The 22,817-nt window shown below is 37.1% G+C and overlaps 1 protein-coding gene across 2 annotated transcripts in view; it reads right to left on the bottom strand.

The window, feature by feature from the left end:
* Nucleotides 1-22,817, bottom strand: part of RNF145 (ring finger protein 145) — a 55,320-nt gene that overhangs the window by 22,179 nt on the left and 10,324 nt on the right. For both annotated transcript variants that reach the window (XM_028106582.2, XM_028106580.2), the window contains 2 exons: nucleotides 19,011-19,119; nucleotides 7,511-7,602 (listed from right to left, as the gene is read on the bottom strand). In XM_028106582.2, the coding sequence (XP_027962383.1) occupies nucleotides 7,511-7,602; nucleotides 19,011-19,119 (201 nt within the window). The remainder of the gene's footprint in view (nucleotides 1-7,510; nucleotides 7,603-19,010; nucleotides 19,120-22,817) is intronic.

The raw sequence follows: 22,817 nt of genomic DNA, 5'->3' as shown, positions 1-22,817 counted from the left end.
GTTTTCAAATAGTGCATAATTATAAAATGTTTTGTTATGAATAAGCCTATACGTGTATGACATCCTTGTATAAACTACCTGGAGCACATTTCCCAATATCTTCTTAGACTAAATTCCTAAAAGTGGAATTACTGGTCAAAGAAATATTTCAGGCTTTTGACACATACCATCAGATTGCTCTATAGAAACAAAACACCCAGTGTACATGGTGCCCATTTTCCCACTGATTTGCCAGCTTTAAAAATAATTTAAGGAAGGGTAGGGCAAGGAGTATTTCTTAAGCTTTTTAAAAGTTGCATTTGTTGATTACCAATTACAAATAAGTATACAAAAATAATTTGTAATTATTTGGTGAAATGTTTCTTCACATTCTTTGACCATTTCTATTGGAGAATGTAGCCTTCTGGAATTCTTTGATCAAGATATTAATTTCCTTTGTCTTACGACTATATTTCCCAATGTGTCATTTGAATGTTTTAATAATATTTTTCTGTTATAGTACAGGATATTTTACTATAAATGGTCAAACCTATCAATCTTTTCTTTGATGATTTCTACCTTTGGTGTCATGGTTAAATCACATGGGTTGCCCTACTAAAGATTATACAAGTAATCACCTACATTTTCTCTTAGTATTCTTTAATGTATTAAATTAATACATTTGAGGGGCGCCTGGGTGGTTCAGTAGGTTAAGCATCCGATTCTTGATTTTGGCTCAAGTCATGCATGATCTTGGTGTCATCGGATCGAGCCTGGCATCAGGCTCTGTGCTCAGCATGGAGTCTGCTTAAGATTCTCTCTTTCCCTCTTCCCTCTGCCCCTCCCCTCATTCACGCTCTCTTTCTAAATAAAATCTTTAAAAAAAATTAACACACTTGGAATTTATTTTAGAATAAGGTAAGAAGTAATGATCTAAGTTTGTTTTTCCAGATGTTTAGTCAGCTGTCTCAAAACTAGTGATTAGAATCATCCATTTCCCTTCTCATTACTTTGAAATGCCAGTCTACTATACTTTAACATTTTTTGTATATTTGTGTCTACGTCAGAACTTGCTATTCTTTTTTTTTTTAAGATTTTGTTTATATATTTGAGAGACAGAGAGAGCACCAGCAGGGAGAGGGGTTGCGGGAGAGGGACAAGCAGACTCTCTGCCGAGAAGGGAGCCCAACATGGGGCTCGATCCCAGGACCCTGAGATCATGACCTGAGCCAAAGTCAGATGCTCAACCAAATGAGCCACCCAGATGCCCCCTTGCTATTCTTTTTTAATTTTTTTATTGTTATGTTAATCACCATATATTACATCATTTGTTTTGGTGTAGTGTTCCATGATTCATTGTTTGTTCATAACACCCAGTGCTCCATGCAGAATGTGCCCTCTTTAATACCCATCACCAGGCTAACCCATCCCCCTACCCTCCTCCCCTCTAGAAACCTCAGTTTGTTTTTCAGAGTCCATCATCTCTCCTGGTTCATCTCTCCCTCTGACTTACTCCCCTTCATTCTTCCTCTCCTGCTATCTTCTTCTTTTTCTTTTTTCTTAAAATATGTTGCGTTATTTGTTTCAAAAGTACAGATCTGTGATTCAACAGTCTTGCACAATTCACAGCGCTCACTGTAGCACATACCCTCCCCAATGTCTATCACCCAGCCACCCCATCCCTCCCACCCCTGACCACTCCAGCAACCCTCAGTTTGTTCCTGAGATTAAGAATTCCTCATATCAGTGAGGTCATATGATACATGTCTTTCTCTGATTGACTTATTTCACTCAGCATAACACCCTCCAGTTCCATCCACGTCGTTGCAAATGGCAAGATCTCATTCCTTTTGATGGCTGCATAATATTCCATTGTGTATATATACCACCTCTTCTTTATCCATTCATCTGTCGATGGACATCTTGGCTCTTTCCACAGTTTGGCTATTGTGGACATTGCTGCTATAAACATTGGGGTGCATGTACCCCTTCGGGTCCCTACATTTGTATCTTTGGGGTAAATACCCAGTAGTGCAATTGCTGGATCGAATGGTAGCTCTAATTTCAACTATTTGAGGAACCTCCATACTGTTTTCCAGAGGGGTTGCACCAGCTTGCATTCCCACCAACAGTGTAGGAGGGTTCCCCTTTCTCCACATCCCCGCCAACATCTGTCGTTCCCTGACTTGTTAATTTTAGCCATTCTGACGGGTGTGAGGTGTTATCTCATTGAGGTTTTGATTTGGATTTCCCTGATGCCGAGCGATGTTGAGCACTTTTTCATGTGCCTGTTGGCCATTTGGATGTCTTCTTTGGAAAAATGTCTGTTCATGTCTTCTGCCCATTTCTTGATTGGATTATTTGTTCTTTGGGTGTTGAGTTTGATAAGTTCTTTATAGATTTTGGATACTAGCCCTTTATCTGATATGTCATTTGCAAATATTTTCTCCCATTCTGTCGGTTGTCTTTCGGTTTTGTGGACTGTTTCTTTTGCTGTGCAAAAGCTTTTTATCTTGATGAAATCCCAATAGTTCATTTTTGCCCTGGTTTCCCGTGCCTTTGGTGATGTTTCTAGGAAGAAGTTGCTGCAGCTGAGGTCGAAGAGGTTGCTACCTGTGTTCTCCTTTAGGATTTTGATGGACTCCTGTCTCACGTTTAGGTCTTTCAACCATTTGGAGTCTATTTTTGTGTGTGGTGTAAGGAAATGGTCCAGTTTCATTCTTCTGCATGTGGCTGTCCAATTTTCCCAACACCATTTGTTGAAGACCCCCTTGCTATTCTTTTTCAATGATCTACTCTGATGACAGTACTACACTGTTCCATTTCACTGACTAAACACGCCTTCATAAATCCCTTTAGAATTTCTTAAAAATTCTTTAACATGTTATCTATCAGATTAACTTAAGAATCATTTAAGTCAAATTCTCTTCCTTCTTGCCAATGAAAAGCAAAACAATACTTTGAGATTTTAGTTGTGTTCAGTCTATATTACTATTAAAAGACTACAAAAATGGCATCCATTTTTACACAAAGCTGAACATTGATTAACAATCTACCATGTTGTAACACGTATCTTCTCCCACAAAGAATTTTAGCCTTTAACAAACTGTTATCTAAATAATGTGAAAAATATTCATAAAGGCATAAAAGGAGGAAAACCCAAAATACTACAAACAAACAAACAAACAACAAAACCCAGAGGAGAGGCCACCAAGTGAGTTATGAAAACATTTTAAAGGACAAAGAATGAAGAGATAGGAGGCAACTAACTTAGCCAAACCACTACTCTTTCCCAGACCCTAGAAGGAAGACCAAAGTTTGTTCTCTGGAAAGACCAAAACAGGCTCCTGGACACCACAGCAGAGGTGAGATGCCCAAATGAAAAGAGGGGATTAACCCAAAAGTCTGCATCCTGAGAGATAAGAGCTCTCTAGGTATCCAAGCACTGCTGCCACGTTTCTTGTCACCCATTCTAGTCACTGACAACAGCCTCCCCTACAGGGGACAGAAAGATTCCTCTTTGGGGAAAATGACCAAGTCCAAGTGAAAAGACATACAAATACTCAAAACCAGCCAACCCCACATGAACATCAACTGTGAAACATACCAGTTGGTAAACCCTAAAAAGAGATTCCAATCAACAACTTAACTTACTTTAATACAAATGATCAGCCAAGGACTCCCAGATATTTAAGTAAAACTTATGGTTTAATCAGCCTCAGATGAGGCCTAGGCATCAGTATTTATAAATCCTTGTTCAATATAACCAGGTGTTTCAAATCCAGGTTTGAGAAACACTACTATCCCATGACAGACAAAGACCAAAACAAACAGAAAAAAGATTTCAGGGGAAATGGATAATTCAAGGAACAAAAGAAAGCTTCAAAGAGATAAATGATATATCTAAGAAATAAAAATACTGTCATAGTAAAAAGAAGCATTCAATGAAAACAAATTCCTTGATATTAAAAATATAAAACAAAAAAGGTACAATAAAAGGGTTGGAAGATAAAGTTGGGAAATCCAGAAAGTAAAACGAGAGGAGGGGGGAAGGAAAACAGAACAGTAAGAAGTTAGGGGGTCAATGTAGGAGGAACATTATCCAACTGACAGGATTTCCAGAGAAGGACAAAAGAGAAAATAGCAGGGAAGATATTATGGTGACTAGAAGGGAAAAAGGCCTCTGGGGAATTGATACAGGAGTGTGGAGAGGAGTGGTGCAGGTGAGAGCCAATTTTCATCATAAAATTGTGGTAGGTCTTGGCTTTTAAAAATAAGTGTATTTCTTTGATTAAAAAATTAGCAAAAACTCTAAAAGAAAGTACTTGGAGGAAACGCTTTAATACTAGGAATGATTAGGAATTTTCATTCTGGCATATCTTACTTCTTTCACTGTACTCATAGTTGTGATATTGAAATTTCCTTGTTCAGCATGATGTAAACTTCCTCTACACTCCGAAAATTCCCCTAAGTCTATTCAGTGCTCAACTGAACATTGTGAACAACAGTGCTCCCCAGCACATTCAGTGCTCAACTCTGGGGTTACAGGCTTCATTTATCTTCTTTCATAGAAGAATATAACTCATAGGCTATGGCTCTCTTTAAGAGAAGACCACTTCTCCTATTTAGGTGAAAAAAGGAGTGGAAATCTTTCCTGAAGCAACAGAAGAACTGGAAGTTGTTTAAGTTGATGTGCTTATTCAATTAGTAATTCCGAATAAATCAAAATAACAAAGTAATCTCTGGATGTCAGGATTCCACTATTAGAAATAGCTCCAAGAAGTTTGCAACTCTAAGAAATGATGGCATATCAATATTACTCAGTTTTTCATTAAAAGTTCATTAATGAAATGGAAGAAAATGAGTAGAAAGTACTTCAAAATCCAAATTGGAAGAAGACATAGTATGTAATAGTTTATGGATTTTATTTCTAATTAATTGAATCTTAGTTTAGTAAAAAGAGTATCATAGCCACTGATAGGAAAATTTAAGGAAATGTTTCAAATTTATACTATATTGCATCCATCACATAATAAAAAATAATACTTGACAAGCTTTCTAACCTAGCAAATACAGTTGACATCTAAACAGTGCATGGATTAGGGGTGCCAACACCCTGCATAACTTTTGGCTCCCCAAAAACTTAACTGCTAACAACCTATTATTGACTGGAATTCTTACCAACATTAATACACATTTTGTATTTTATATGTAATACATACTGTATTCTTACAGTAATGTAAGCTAAGGAAAAGAAAACATTATTAAGAAAATCATAAGGAAAAGCAAATACATTTACAGTACTGGATTTTAAGTGGACCCATGCAGTTCAAACCTGTGTTGTTAAAGGGTCAGCTGTATTTTCTTTTTTTTTTTTTTAAGATTTTATTTATTTGATAGAGAGAGAGACAGCACAAGCAGGCAGAGTGAGAGGGAGAAGTAGGCTCCGCGCTCAGCAGGGAGCCCGATGTGGGGCTCGATCCCAGGACCCTGGGATCACGACCTAAGCCAAAGGCAGACATTTAACCGTCTGAGCCCCCCAGGCGCCCTAGGGTCAGCTGTATTTTCACACTTGAATGTTACCACTATTGAATACACCAACTCCTAGGATATAGTCATAAAGGAACATTATTTTTTTTCTCCTATTGTCTTTTAAAATCCACTCTGTGAAGACTAGTGTTCTCCTGCTCCTAAGGCAAGTCCTACAACTTTTCTAATCCAGCTGAGGTTACACAGTCTCAACTGAACAATAACCAACACTCTGAAACTGATTAAAAGTTGAGGCTTTTCCCTTACTCTAGCTCAGGCCTCCTACAGGACTACAGATTGAAAACCCACAATTGTGAGAGAGGTGGAAAGGTTATGGCAGGCTTCATCTTCTTTCTCTGACAGCACCATTGCCCGCTCTTCCTGACTTATTCAGGGTTGAAGCATGTAGGGAAGAAGGAGAGAGAGGGAAGGAGGAATTTCTTACCTGACTATGCTCTTACAATGATAGGGTGTGGGTGCACCTGAAACTGGGGCATAAAAAAATCCCCTTGGGGTGCCTGGGTGGCTTAGTCGGTTAAGCATCTGACTCCTGATTTCCACTTAGGTCATGATCTCAGGGTCATGAGATCGAGAGCCCTGCACTGGGCTCTGCGCTAGTAATGGAACTCGCTTAAGATTAAGATTCTCTCTCCCTCTGTCCCTCCACCCCTCATCCCTGTACGTACCACTCCCCCTTAAAAAAAAGTGTTGTTTTTGTTGTTTTTTTTTTTTTTAAACTCATTGCCTTTCTCTTGTGCATTTTTATGGGTTCTTCTGAAATTGTTCCATCAATATGGCTCTCCCACCCTTAGTGCTTGTTATATACTCTGCTCTGGCTGTTTCCGGTTCTTTGCTTAACTCCTGGAAATTCAATCCCCATTGGAGCCTTCTTATCCTTCTAAAGGCCCTCGTAGAAGGACCTAAAAATATCCCATAGACTCTTAGGGCCCTTATCTAGTTCATAGGAAACTAATACCCTTTGCCTACATAGATTAGAAGATACAAGAGAACTCCACAAGACATTTTCACTATGTCCATAGTCAGAAAACTCAACAGCCAGCCAGCCCACTGTTGGCCTTGATAGCATATTAGAATTATAATATGAGCCACATTTGTAATTTTTAACCTTCTGGTAGCCTCATTTTAAAAAGTAAAACAACAACCAAAAAAACAGGTGGAATTAATTAACAATATATTTTATTCAACCTAATACACACCAAATATGATCATATAAACATTCAATCTACATTAAAAAATTAACAAGACACTTTACATCCTTTTTTATACTAAGCCTTAGAAATTGGGTGTTTAGACTTACTGCATAACTTAATTTGGATTAGCCACATTTCAAGTGCTCAATGGCTACATGTGGCTAATTTTAGATGGTGCAGCTTCAGATTTTGCAGGCGTGGGTCAGACACCAGTTCACAGTATCCCTCCTAAGCCACAGAAGACATGTGACTCTCCAAATGGTCTACTGCTGAATTCTCTACATGTAAACGGTTGGGGAGGTATTTCAGAGAAAAGAGCTCTCTACAGAAATCCTCCTTCTCCAACATTCAACCTTTTATCACCCTCTATATGGGTGAGTTTGAGTGTCACAAAATAGGTTTTCTCTCACCTCCTTTTTTGCAATTCTGTCATGGTAAGTAGGGTCTGATATGTCACTTGGAACTATATCTACATTGTTTTGGGGTCTTACCCAACACTCCCATTTTTAACATTCTGCTACCTAAATATTTCAATCATGTCTCAAGTGATGTTTCTGGCAATTTATTTTTGACTATAGTGATGACTTTTAATAACAATAAATAACTTAAAAACATTACATATTTAATTTTAATCTTACAAAGTAATAACTAGCTTTATTAACCTTCCAAATAGTTAAAATATCATTAAAAACCCCAAGCAACTATAGGCTATGTATGATTTTAAGCATGTAAAGAAGACAGTAAAACTGGCTGATCCTCACCTACACTTTTAATTCTTTTATAATACTTACCTATTAAGGCTGTGGTAAACCGATTCATGGAGAGAGGTTCTAAATACATTGGTCCTTCATAGGCTGACTCCAGTTCACTCCTGACATAGTCCCTAAATAAGTAAAATGGTAAAAATGTATTAGATACATTCCAAGCACATACAGAAAAGAAAAACAGCTAAAGCACAGTATTCTTATAAAAAGCGTATTATGTTAATAACATCTCTCTCCATATGTATACTAAGAAAAAGTTTAGGTATAAATAATTATTTAGGGATGGACTTCATTTCCTTCTTCTATGCACTGGATCAGAATTTACCAAAAGTGAATTTTACTATGTAGAAAAGACAGCCAAAGCTCTACTTTATGGGATTTTCTTTCTTCCCAAGTCCTTATTAAATAACTATTCCCAGTAAAAAAAACCAGTTGAGACACCATCCCTCAACCCTACTACTTAACTGATAATATCCAATAATATTACATCAAATTTCCCCTCCTGTGGCTCTCTTCCACCATCTCACCTATCTTACTTTCCCCAAAGTTTTATCCCCAATTGTACTTAGTTACAAGTAGATCACAAACTAGTTAGAAAACTGGCTCACAGAACAATCCTTAAAAACTGTCACTTTTGACTCTATCAAGAATCTATAATTAGGGTTATAATATGTAAGTAGGCTACAGGTTTATTTTGAAACAAATTTTAAATCACATCAAATATTCCTTTTAAAATTTAATTCATTTAACATGTGAGTACTGAGAAATAACGAGATTTAAGTAGGAAAGAACCTTTACAAACTGAGAAAACAGAACTTTCAGTGCACATCCAGGAGCACAGGAAGGGAAAATTTAATTTACTATCAGTAAGCTTAGTAGTACCACTAGAAGACTATGGTCTTAAGTTCTCTGGACATCAGATAGAGAAATTTGTGTAAAAAAAATTCTCCTTTTCTTCAATTATTGAATGCTTTATTCACTGCATTTAAAACAGTTTGAATGTTCCCAGTATTTCTCAACAAGCCCAAGGCTGTATTTACTTTTTCCATGAAATTACTTCCTATTAGGCAATCAAGTTGAAATCCTTCAGTGTAGCACAGCCAAATAAGAAATGACCCTTACATAACCCGCAAGGAGAGTACTGCCAAAAAAATCAAAATTAAAAAGTAAAATATATTTTATGAATGGAAGTAGTTTGGGGGACAGTTATAAAAATCAATAATGGGCCTAGATTCATAGGTGATTTAGCAATTCTCCTCTATCATTCTATGATGACTATTTCTAGCAAATAATATACTAATAGTCTCTTTTTACTCAAATTCTCAAGGGAATGATTTTAATGCAGTGGTGGTCAACCAGGGGTGATTGGTGGTGATTTTGACTCTGACAGACATTTTGCAATGTCTGGAGACATTTTTAGTTGTCACAATTTAGAAGGGTTGGGGCTGCTATGAGCACCTAGATCAAGATGCTGCCACAACATTCTACAAGTGCATAGGACAGCCCCCACAACAAAGGACTACCCAATCCAGAGGTCAGTGGTCAAAACCCTGTGAGAGGCATAAATGTTATACATGCAAATTACATATACATATCTGATTTATAACCATCAATGTACAATTATCATATTTTATAAAGTTTTAGGGCAGAAAACTGAAGAATTAAGAGAATTATGAAATTTAAAATAAAATACACATATAAATACCACTTAACATTTAGTCTTTGAAAATACTATTAGAGAAAAAAATTTATATTTGTAAGAAGTCTAACCCGAGTCTTAGGCCTCTAAAGCCAAATAATTTCTTTGTGGCCACAGCAGATCCCTCTCCAATAGGTCCATTACAAAAGAGGGAAAACCCACAAAGACAAATAGATTGATGCTTGCCAGGGGGTTGGGGTGTAGGAAAATGGATTTTACCATAGGGATGACAATGTTCTAGAATTAGATAATGGTGATGGCTGCACAACATTATAAATTTAATATATGCCAATGAATTGTTCACTTTAAAGGTTAATTTTATGTGAATTCAATAAAAAGGGAATAGGGCTATCTACAAGAGCACTATCCCCGGGGAAGAGCCAAAAGTTGCTCCCAAAGGGCTCAGTCCCCAGGAGATCTCTCAAGGTGGGGGTGGGGGGGGTGGGAGGGGATTGCAAAGCTGGGTTCCCTGACATGTTTTCTCTCCCTTGTTTGCTTTTGTCATTGTATTACTGATGTTTTATATATAACTCAGCAAACCCACTATTCTAGAATTTCTTATTGCTGAAATATTTGTTAATTGTTTTGTATTATTTCCTGGCTAGGAATTTTAGTTTATAATTTAGTTTATCTTTTTTTACAGCTTCTTTGCCTTTTAAGAATTCTAACTTCATGTAACGAAATTTGTAAGGAAAATTAACATTCTCTATACTTTTTCTTTTAACCTCAAAAAGAATTTACCATATACATAATATGTTGCTAGCACACTGCTACACTATGGGAATACTACAACAGGCAAGAAAGACACAATCCTGTTAGCATGGAGCTTAACAAACCAGGAGGAAAAACAAAATTAAACAAATTACTTAATCTAATAATTAATTACAATTGTGATAAATGCTATAAAAACAGAGAATGATTTTCTTTTTAGTTCCTTTTCAGTCTCCATATTTCATGACTTTGTGATATGACAAGATTACAGGACACTAAGGGGGATCTGCCTTCCAGAAGAACAATCAACCTTTAGGCCCTAATGACAACACCATGGTGTTAAACAGCTTCCTCCCACTAGCTCTCTATGCTGCTCTCCTCTAGGATCCTAAGAATAACTCTCCTCAATGCTGCAACCTCCCCCATTAAGGTGCGACCTAAGCCACTGAACCAATCATCCTACCATAGAAATTAACACCTTCTCTAGGCAACTTAGCCCCTTTCTCCTTTGTTCAACTCCTATCGATCAAGACAGTCCTTCAGAATTTTCCCTGTTTGGCTGACTCACCAGTAAGCGTCACCTCAGTAAAGACAGCCAGGCCCAGAAAGCCTGTAGTCCCTCTTTGGGCCAGCTGAGCTTAGTGCCAGAGCCAGAGCAGTGGCTTCAGTGAGGGCTAAACTACTGGTCTCACCAAGTAGCCACTAATGAGCTGTCCCTTCTGAAAGAAAAATCTGGACACTGCATCCCAAACTATACAGAACTATAATAGGGATCAATGTTTGAACAAAGATCTCTATATCTAAGTTATGAACAACTTCATGGCATCCCATGATGACAATGAAAACTTGATTACTCAAGTCTCTCAACGAGTGGGTCATTCACAATGTAAATAAACAAGACAGTAAGCCAAATAAGAAGGATCCAGAGTAGGAATTATGCAAAATTCCATGAGTTATTTTAGGCCAAAAATTAATCTGATTCAAGAGCCATGAAATTCTAATTTTTAACAAAATTTAATAACTATTTTAAGACAGAATCAGATGAAATGTTCAAAAGCAGTATTTGATTTTTCAATTTAGAAGATTTTTTTTAAAGTTGTTTAAAAGCTTTTATTTTTTTAATTTAGAAGATTTAAACAGTAAAATGTATTAAGCTGGTCAGAAGCAAGGATCCCTGCCGTCTACTTAAAACTAAAAAAAAAAAATCTTTCCTTAAACTTTTTTCATTTGTGCAATTTGTGCAATACTGACGATCAGCCCCTGAGCACTAATAAACTAAACACTTTGAAAATCTACTTCTCTAATCCCCTGTGCTAGCCTATTCTCCAGCGACTGAAACCGTTTGGGTGCATAAGAATGTGTGAGATATATGAAAAAGGTCTCAAGGATAGCTTGCAATTAGAAAAATTCTTGCTATAAGGAGAAGCATACAAGTTATAAAAAAACTAAGTAACAACAACAAAATCTAGAAGCTTACCAATTGACCAACTGACCTATAACAATCTCTTAAGCAACCTGAACAACCTAGAACAATTTGTACATTCTGGCTACTTAAAGCTTTCAAACTGTTAGTTCCAAAGAAACCTAATCTACTTTTACAGAGAATAAAGTGGTGAGCTCTCGAAGCTGTCTTAGGCAATATGTGCAAAAGGCATTGCTCAATTTAAGGGATCCCAGGAACTGAGATGCTGTAACACCTAGATTTGAGTACCTACTACACCCTAAACAATGTGCTAGTAACTGAATAGTTCATTTACCCAGGGCTTAATTATTTTTTTTTTAAAGATTTTATTTATTTATTTGACAGAGAGAGACACAGTGAGAGAAGGAACACAAGCACGGAGAGTGGCAGAGGGAGAAGCAGGCTTCCCGCCGAGCAAGGAGCCCGATGTGGGGCTCGATCCCAGGACCCTGGGATCATGACCTGAGCCGAAGGCAGACGCTTAACGACTGAGCCACCCAGGCGCCCCGTACCCAGGGCTTAATTATTTAAATCATCTCTGCCACCCTCCTTCTCTCTTAGCTTCTTTCTGACCCCTTACTGAAATATTTAGTGTCTGGAGCTGATAATGTTCAAAAGAAGAAAATATATCAAACACTGAAATGGGTCAATTTTATTCCTGTCAAAATTAAAAGTGGGGTATAGAATGATAAAATTCATTTTTAACAAGTTCTTTATTTAACAGCAGTGGTTCTCAACTGAGGAAAATTTTGTTCCCCAGGAAAGCACATTTGACAGGGACACTGTGGTTTCAGAACTGCTGGAGAGGGAGTTCTCTGTGATCTAGGGAGCAGAGGTACCAATATCCTATAATACACAAGACTGCCCCCATAGCAAAGCATGACCTGGCCCCAAGTGCTAATAGTCCTGTAACAAAGAAACCTTAAATGAGACAAACTTTTATGAAATGGGGAGCTAATTATCTGTATTTTACATATAAATAACTCTTGGGGAAGTTTTACATTTGAAACCCTACTTACGAACCCGAGACCAGGATGAAAAGGAGTATACTTTCAATCTTGTGAAACCCATGGGCTCTTAATGCAACTTATACACATAAAAAACTGACATGTTAGTTCAGAAATCTAACAATAAAACAAGGAATTTAAGAATACTGGAGTTTAGGGCGCCTGGGTGGCTCAGATGGTTAAGCGTCTGCCTTCGGCTCAGGTCATGATCCCAGGGTCCTGGGATTGAGTCCCGCATCTGGCTCCCTGCTCCTTGGGAGGCTGCTTCTCCCTCTGCCTCTCTCTCTCTCTCTCTCACTCTCTCCGTCTCTCATGAATAAATAAATAAAATCTTAAAGAAAATAAAAAATATATAAAAAAAAGAATACTGGGGGCGCCTGAGTGGCTCAGTTGGTTAAGCGTCTGCCTTTGGCTCAGGTCATGATCCCGGGGTCCTGGGATCAAGTCCCACATCGGCTCCTCCTGCTCTGTAGGGAACCTGCTTCACCCTCTACCTCTGCCTGCCACACCCCCTGCTTGTGCTCTCTCTGTCAAATAAATAAATAAAATCTTAAAAAATAATAATAAAATAAAATCTTTAAAAAAAAAGAATACTGGAGTTTCAAAATTTTAGAGAAAAACACACAACTGTGATCAAGACCATACCCTCATAGGAATGGTCATGTCAGTTGTTGAGTTTTTCTTTTTTCCTCTATAGTTCTGGATAGTCTCAATTTTAAAGTAGGATTGATACTGCAAAATATATTCCTTACATCACTCAAAATGAAAAACACAGTTTAGTAATTTTAGGAGTTAAGGAACCTGAAACATATCAGATAGACTATTAAATGTTCATACTATATGAACCAAGGCCATGGATTTTCTGAAGTTTAATTCCTCTGAACTACAAGCAAAATCCATTCTAGACATATTCTAAACAAGTTTTTATTCACTTAAGGGTAATCAGCTTCATTATTTGAGTACATGTCTTTATTTATTTGAGGGTGGGAAGAAGCAGACTCCCCACTGAGCAGGGAACCCAACTCCGGGCTCCATCCCAGGACCCTGGGATCATGACCTGAGCCAAAGGCAGATGCTTAACCAACTGAGCCAGCCAGGTGCCCCATATGAGTACATGTCTTAAGGGAAAACAGAAACCCAGCTTTTCACTGAAATTTTCAATTTGCAATGACTTTTTATATAGCCAGTTTCTGAAGTACCAAATTAATTACTTAAATAATTAAATTATTAATTAAATTATCCAAGTATCGATTCTCCTTCTTAGTACCATACTACACTCTGCCTTGATATAACTAGACTGAATGGTGAAAAATATCTGTAAATCATATAACTGATAAAGGACTTATACCTAGAATTGAGATGTATTACAACTCAATAATATAAAAAGACAATCCAATTAAACTGGCAAAAGATATGCCAATTTTTCTAAAAAAGATTTACAAATGGTTAATGAACTCATGAAAAGATGCTTAATATCATTAGCCATCAGGGAAGTGCAAATCAAAACCAGATGAAATATCACATCACACTTACTACGATGGCTATACTAACAAAGACAGATAGCAACAAGTGTTGGCAAGGATATGGAGAAACTGGAAACCTCACACACTGTTGGTAAAAATAGTACAGCTACTTTAGAAAATAGAATGGCAGGGGCACCTGGCTGGCTCAGTGGGTAGAGCATGCAATTCTTGATCTCAAGGTTGTAGGTTCGAGCCCCGTGTGGTGTAGAGATTAAAAAAAAAGAGAGAGAGAGAGAGAAAGAAAATAGTATGGCAGTTCCTCAAAAGGTTAAACACAAATACCGTATGATCCAGCAATTCCACCCCAAAGTATATGCCCAAGAAAAAATTGTATGTCCACACAAAACTTACCCATTATGTTCACAGCACTACTCATAACAGCCAAAAAGTAGAAAAAAACCTGTGTCCATCAGTGAACAGATGAACAAAATGTGGTATATTCACACCATAGAATATGATCTGGACAGGAGAAAGTACTGATACATGCTACAACATGGATGAACCTTGAAAACATGTTAAGTGAAAGAAGCCAGGCACAAAGGACCACATACTGTGTCTACGTGAAATGTCCACAATAGGCCAATCCACAGAGTCAAAAAATAGAATGACAGTTGCCTAGGCTTGGGGGATTGATGGAAAATGGGGAGTGACTGCTGATGGGTACAGGGTTTCTTTCTGGAGTGATGAAAGTGTTCTAAAATCAACTGTAGTGACGGTTTGTATAGTTCTGTGAATGTACTAAAACCATTGAGCTGCATCCTTTAAATAGGTATGTAAATTATATCTCAATAAAGCTGTTATTTAAAAAAGATAATTATGAAGTTGCCACATGAAATCTGAACCATTACATTTTTTAAAACTAAAAACTTCAGCCTTAAAATTTTATAAATGTAATACATTCAAGCCTCAATATTTATAAATGTGACATATTATGAATAATTCAAGGATAATACATCTTTGCTAAACTTTTGTGAGACAGCACCATATAGTATACATTATGTACCAAGAAAATTCTAAAACACACCACTTCTTGAAATTTGTTAGTTTGATATCAAAACTAACTCCATAAAATGGGCAGTTTTCCTTTACATTTTCAAAAAAGCAACTTACCAAGGTAACATATTGACGAAGTAGGGAAACTAGTTCATACGCAGTCTGATTCTAAAACTCATTTTCTTTCCCCTAAACATGCTGCCTCCCTAAGAGGAATAAGCTAGCAATCAGAAAACCTACATTCAAGTTAGTCTGAGATTGTTCCTTCCCAGCTATTTGCCCACTTTGGTTTTTTCTTCTACAAATCCAAAAGGATTACTAATAAGGATCAAAATGAAATAAAAAACAGGACGTGTTTTTGTATACTATAAAATTTTATAATTCTTTTTATTATTTAAAATACATTTGATTTTCTAATAATAAAAACAAACTTTAAATATTAGAAGAAACATTCCCATAAATTAAAAGTCAGAAGTTAAAAACTGCCACCAGAAGAATGGTCAGAAAAAGGCTTGTCTTTACCTCTGACACTGTCAGGGTTCCCTTTATCCTTACGTAACAGAATTTTGACCTCTAAAAATGCCTGGATGGTAAGACTGTATATAAAAATTGAGCTACATGCTTTCAACCATCACTACACCATTAAACCACATGAAAACCAAAAAAGCATGAGGGAAAGAGCAGGATCATTGTTTTCTCACCCAGAATTTTAACTAATAAAAGCAACAATTTTCATACCTCTATCTTCAAGTTTAGGATTTTGAAGATTAATCAAAGAAATCACATCTACTCTAAATGGCTATCATAGAACGGTACTATGAAATACTCTCATTTAAAGTCATTTTTTAAAGAATGCTCATAAAACACTGCTGCACAATCAAAACAAAACATAACAATGTTAGTTAAAATTCACTGAACACCAGGAACACTCTTGATTTTGGCTTGGGAGCCCAGCCCCATGGCAGGCTCCGTGCCCTGTGTGGAGTCTGCTTGTCCTTGTCCCTTTCCTTTGCCAGCTGCTCCCCCCGCACCCGTTTGCTCACTCAAGCTCTTGCTCTCTCTCTAAAAAAGAAAATTCACTGAGCACTACACCCAAAAAACAAATAATCCAATTAAAAAATGGGCAGAAGACATGAACAGTCATTTCTCCAAAGACATACAGATGGCCAACAGACACAGGAAAAGATGCTCAGCATCACTCATCAGCAGGGAAATGCAAATCAAAACTACGATGAGGTATCACTTCACACCTGTCAGAATGGCTAAAATCAAAAACACAAGAAACAACAAGTATTGGCGAGAATGTGAAGAAAAAGGAACCCTCTTGCACTGTTGGTGGGAATGCAAACTGGTGCAGCCACTGCAGAAGACAGTATGGAGGTTCCTCAAAAAATTGAAAATAGAACTACCCTATGATCCAGTAATCACACTACTGGGTATTTACAGTAGAATACAAAGATACTAATTCAAAAGGATATATGCACCCCTATGTTTATTGCATCATTATTTACAAAAGCCAGAATACAGAAGCAGCCCAAGTGTCCACTGATAGATGATGGATAAAGAAGATGTGGTGTGTGTACATACATACACACACACACACACACACACACACACACACACACACACACACACACACAGGAATATTATTCAGCCATAAAAAAAGAATGAAATCTTACCATCTGCAACATGGATGGAGCTAAAGAGTGTAACGCTAAGCAAAACAGAGAAAGACAGATACCATATGGTTTCACTCATATGTGGCATTTAAGAAACAAACAAACAAAGGGAAAAAGAGACAAACGAAGAAAGAGACTCAACTATAGAGAACAAACTGAAAGTTACCAGAGGGGATGTGGGCAGAGGGAGGGAGAATGGGTAAAACAGGTGATGGGGATTAGAGAGTACACTTATCATGATGAGCACTGAGTACTGCATAGAATTGTTGAATCACTCACTATATTGTACATCTGAAACTAATATAACACTATGTTAAAACTGTATTGGAATTTAAAAACTTAAAAAAAAGGAAAAAAATTCACTGAGCACTTATATGTCAAAAATTATGCTAAGAGCTTTATATGCTTTATCTTACTGAATCTTTACAATAGCGCCTTAAGATATCACCACCATTTTACAGGTAAGGAAACTGAGAACTATCTTTCTAGTAAGTGACACTGAGGTTATAGAAATAAGGAACATGGTATTTGAAACTCTCCAGTCACCCATCCACTTATCCAAAAGATATGGCACTCGTAGGTAGCCAGGCACTCATCTATACACAAAAATGATGAATCAGAAGCCTATATACTCTACTGCATTATACTCTACAGACACAATTTTTGCTTAAAAATGAATAAAGATAGAGAAGTGTCTCTACCTTGAACTTGAGCTCAGATTCAGAGGTGTCCTGGGTAAAGACACAGAAACAGACTGTGTCAGGCTGTGGGGCTGGTGGTGCTGTAATGGGAAAGATACCATGTTGTCTGTGCTAGTTCTGGCCCCTGGACTTCTATTCTAAGCTATGCGGAGAAAGATGCTACAAATCTACTTCATGTTCCCATGAAGGAGTCCAAGACACAGAGACATACTTGTATGACACAAAATGAAAAAACTCATGTCTCCAGAGTAAAACACAGCTCAGTTTGAAGCACTGTTAGGATTACAAGAAATGCAGTACTACTCTGGCAGCTCCAGATTTTGCAACTTTAACACCGGAGGACATAAGCTGGGCAAAACAGCAGAAGTTAGCAGAGGAAATTGACCAGACAGAAACACAGGAGTGGAATGTGAGAAAACTGAGTTTCTGCGGAACACTTTGGAGCCTTTGAGAAATAACTGGATGAGGTAAAGGAGGATGAAGGTCCTACTTCAACAACAAGGGCCAACAGTCAGTGACTATTGTTATTTTCACTCTTTCATATCCACAAAAGTGGTGGAAACTGGAAGGTATTAAAAATAACTGGAAGGAAATGCCAGAATTTTAACAGGTCTATCTCTGGGTGGTCTAATTTCAGGTGATTGTTACTGCCTTTAAATTTCTGTATTTCCCAAAAGTCATCTACAGTGAACAGTGTTATTTTATAATCAGAGAGTAAAAAAGGTTTCTACCTTAACCATTCAATTCTAGTAATATAAAAATGCTATTTTAAGATTTTCAAGCCAACACCAAAATCTGTTTTTCAGACCTTCAGACAGCTACATCTTGTTATATATGCAAAGTAACCATCACTCTTTTTAGGATTGGGAAGGAAATATATGGTTTCATTCATTTCATTATGGTTATACATTTCAATCAAGACAAAAGAAACTAGGGGCGCCTGGGTGGCTCAGTCAGTTAAGTCAGTTAAGTGTCTGACTCTTGATTTTGACTCAGGTTATGATCTCAGGGTTGTGAGATCGAGCCCCGCATGGGACTCCACACTGCGTGTGGAGTCTGCTTAAGATTCTCTCCCTCTCCCCTCCCTTCCCAATTTACATGTGCACTCGCCCTCAAAAAAGAAAAGAAAAGAAATGATACCCACCACATTTATTTATACCCCATTACATTTACTGTGTGGCTTTTAGTTCTCCTGTATTTTAATATCCTGTTTCAAAGTAGGAAGTTCATTTTCATTGGCAGACCAGTCTTAAAACTTAGGACTAGCAGACCTAAGCAAACACAATATTACTAAAGATGAAGAACTTCTGAGCTATACCATGAACCTCACCAAATAATTTATGTAAATCATCCACTGTATACATGGTTGTGCCGATTCTCAAGCAGCATAAGCTAACTTCCCAAAATGGTGAAAGTAATCAAGTCCATAATTGTTAAAATGTTCTATTGCCTGTTTTTGGAAATTCTTTTCTTAGGTAATATAGAAAAGATCATAAGTATCTCTGTAAACATAATCTTAAAGTCCATTTCATATTAAGATCGTTTTTTAAAAGCAGAAATAAAATCTGAAGCATAATATCCCAGCTATTAATTCTATATAACAATATTTACTCAGGAAACAAATATCAAAAAAACTGTTTTGGATACTTGGCAAAGCTGCAGCTTCTTAACAGTGTTCATGAAAAGTATGTTTTCAGCAATGAAAAACTTTAAATTCAGTCATACATTTCAAAAACGAGGTCACATTCTTACCTGGAGATTTGATGTCCAGCATAGAGGAGCAGGGCAGTCAAAAAATACAGGTAAAGCTGAACCAGATGCTGCCTGGGCAAGGTCAGTAGCACAACACTTAAGATATAACCTGTAGTAGAAATAAAAAGAGTTATAAATAAAATACGATTCTAATTTAGTCTCCCAATTAACTGAAGTAAATTATTTTCCTATTAGGTTTCAACAACTTTGAGGATTTTTACTTCACTACCAAAATAAGTTTAATACAGTAAAAATCACTATGGATTATCTGTTGACAACAAAGCATTTTTCACTTTTTTTGTAGATTGTTCTACTTTATAATCAAAACAACACACAAAGGTACAAAAGGACTCCTCTCATTATCTACCCTTACTTGATGTCCACTTATTTGTTCTACACCAATTCTCTCATTCTCTAGTCCCAGAGGAAGAACTGTCCTTAATGTCCCTCTCTAATGCTGCCTCTTGCACTTGACTCAAGGTCTTATTTTTCCAACTCCTCAACACCCCCTTTCTCCTACATCTTCCATCATCCCCGACACCAATGTTCACCTCTTTTCAAAGGATGTATAGGGCTCCTCCTCCAATCTTAAAGAAAAACTTCTCTTCGTGCTGATTTTTCCTTTTTCTATTACCTATTTTTCTCATTCTACTGACAAATGTTACAAACTATCTCTACCAATGCTTCCATTTTCTAACCATCCACTATTCCCTCTTTATCCTCTACAATCTACAAACTCTACAGAGCCCTCTTTACTCTAAAAAACCTCAGAAGTCAACAACTGCCTACTTGTCAAATCTAAAACATCCTGCTTATCCTTGTCCCAGCACCTGAAGCAACAACCCTCAAAACTGGCTCTGTGGATTTTCTTTAAACCTCCAAATTCTCCCCTCCACTTTCTTTTTATTCCCCCAAATGACCATAGGAAATTTAGTCCCTGAACAACTGCTTTTCTCTCTATAAAGTATCTAGCTCAAACAATTTATGCTTTGCTTCAAACATACCATTCCAAATACATGTTATCAACAAAGTTACTGAGAATCTACCTACTACACACACAAAAAAAAGTAATCATTTCTTATTTTAAGCAAATATCTCATATCTCACAATGCCAGAGATATATACCACTTAAATGTTCTCATATACACGTACAAACTGAGCTCCCACCCTCATCACTCAACAGGCTAGCTCACCGTCTTTCTCTCCTAAATCCCACTCACTCTGACTCAAACCCAAGCCATCCTTTCTGTCATCACCAAGTCCTGCTGAGTCTTCCCCAGTAAGTCTCATGTCACCCTTCCTTCCCAGCCTCTATGCCCCGTCCCAGTCCACGCCGTGACAGGACAGCATACTGCTATTCTTCTTGCAGTCTCTTTCCAACCTCATCCATCCTATACTTCAGTACAAAACCATCCCTTTCATCTAGACAACTCTCTTGCTCTAAAACCTTCCAAAATTCTTAACTTTTCAGTCTGATACTCTAGCTCTTGCAAAATCTGGTTCTAGTCTAATCTTCTTTAACTATTTTCCACTTATTAATGAGTCTTTATTAGGGCATGGATATCCCTTCTTAGTACTCAATGCTCCTCTCACACTTAAAGCTAAGGAATCAATCATGCTTAAAGCTACAGAAATAGGAGCAATATGCTAGGGACTAAAGAGGTAGAATCTAGATTTCCTATACACATCCTAACTTTAAGAACAAGCCAACAGAAACTAGAGATAAGTATTTCTACCTGCTTTTAATTTCTTAAAATAACTTTTCCAATTTATTTTGTTAATCCCTATCTCAAAGGACTTCAGAGGTATTTAAAAGAATGTTTACTATATTAAGCAAGCATGTTTAGTGTTTGTGGCTGAAGGATTCAATCTACTGCATGAAACATCTCCTTAAATTCTCTTTTAATGAACTGTCTTTTCCTTTCCAGATATTCTTATCTTTCCCTTCTCATGCACATCTCATAAAACAGCTGCCAAATCCTCATTCTTTCAATTATCCAGTCACTCAACCAATTATTACATGTAAAGTGTGACCCATATGCATTCCTAGACATGGTAGATCCAAAGAATAAAGTAATCACAGTTTAGGAAAAAATAAACATGGACAAAAGTATGATACAATATTGGTGCTACAATGAACAAGTATTAGAAGGGCTATGGTTGATTAAATGATTAAGTTTGACCTGGACCTAGAAGGGTGAATGGATTTTTACCAGGCTAAGAAAAAGCAGCAGCATTCTAGGAAAAGAAAATAGTAGGCATGAAAACCATTAAAAAAACAAAGGATATTTTCAGGAAACAATAAACTCTTAGGTTACACTAGAATTTGGTGTAAATAAAAAAGTACTGGCAGATGATGCCAACAGAACTGGTGACTAACGGCTCAATAACACAATAATAAGGAGCTCAGACTGGGCCATCAGTTCTCAAATCCTTTAGATTCACTTTAGGTGAGGTAAGGAGACAAAAAACAAAACAAAAACCCTATGCCTCACCTATACCCCCATTTCACATTCCAGCAGAAAAATAACTGTGATAACAACAAAATATATCACCCAAGAAGATTCTTAAGCAATTATGAATTCTGCTAAAGCAAGAACAGTATGAATTAGTTATCTGAATTACAACACGTATATAATCTATTTGAAAAATAAAAGCCAAAACCACTGCTGACACCAATATGCATCACTATTCACTCTAACAAACCACAACAAACTCAACTGATAATGATGAAGCTAACGCAACAGTAATTTATAATTAAAACGCAAGACCAGCAGCATTTAAAAATGATGACTTACCTAAAATAACATTAATGAATGTTCCTAACAAAATGTAGGAATTTCTGCTATTTAAGGATGATTTTAGTCATGGGGAAAAAGAAATGAGGACCTGGAATAAATCAGCAGCTTTGGTATGGAGTTGGCAGGGTCAGCGATGAGATATTTAAATAAGTCTTAGTGGTGATCTATGGGTGAGTGGCTGAGAACAAGGAAGTGAAGATGATTCTGATGTTTTAGCCTGGGTAGTAATCAAGAGGACAACTTTGCTATTAAGATAGGAAACACAGAAAGAGGAGGAGGTCTGAGCTAAAGTAAACATGATGAATTCAGTGACCATATATTGCAGTGTCTACAGAATAGTTAGGTGAAGATATCTAACAGTAGTTAGAAATCCATTCAGTATCAGGCATTAGCTAGGTGCTGGGAATACGGAGATAACAAACAACCCCATTCCTACCTTAAAGGAGCTCACAATCTAGTTAAGAAGGTAGACAAGCATAAGGACCCTTAGAATGCAGAGTAAATGCTATGGAAGAGGTATGAACTGGGTGCCATGGGATAATAGAGGAGGAACACTAACAGACAGAATAGTGGTCAAAAAAGCAATGGAAAGTGGAGACAGAGATTTGCAGCCAAAACTATGTGCGATCACACAAACAACAAAAGATGAAAATTAAACACAAATTCTGGGCCCTATCAACACTTAAGAAGTCTAAAGAAAAAAGCAAGAGTCAGAAGTAATGGTCTGAAAGTTAGAAGAATCCAGAAACACTGTCCTGAGGAAGCAGTCAACAACTTCACAAACATGGGAAGGTCTGCAGAATGAGGACACAAATGAAGCTTGAGTTTTTACATTTTAGGTCAGTCACTAATCATTTTAGTGATTGCAGTTTCAATGGAATTATTCTCCTATCTACTCTTTCCTTTCCAGCTTCGACAAGGCTAATTCTGGCTCTCAATACCTCTTGCCTAAAATCTTAACTGGTCTTCTTACCTCTGGTTTCTCCACCTGCCCCCCCCAATTCAG

The sequence above is a fragment of the Eumetopias jubatus genome, unplaced genomic scaffold (genome assembly GCF_037043125.1).
Source record: "Eumetopias jubatus isolate StellerSeaLion01/CBP00866 unplaced genomic scaffold, mEumJub1_p1.0 scaffold_5, whole genome shotgun sequence".
NCBI lineage: Eukaryota > Metazoa > Chordata > Mammalia > Carnivora > Otariidae > Eumetopias > Eumetopias jubatus.
This window is presented reverse-complemented; position numbering and strand designations above follow the sequence as displayed.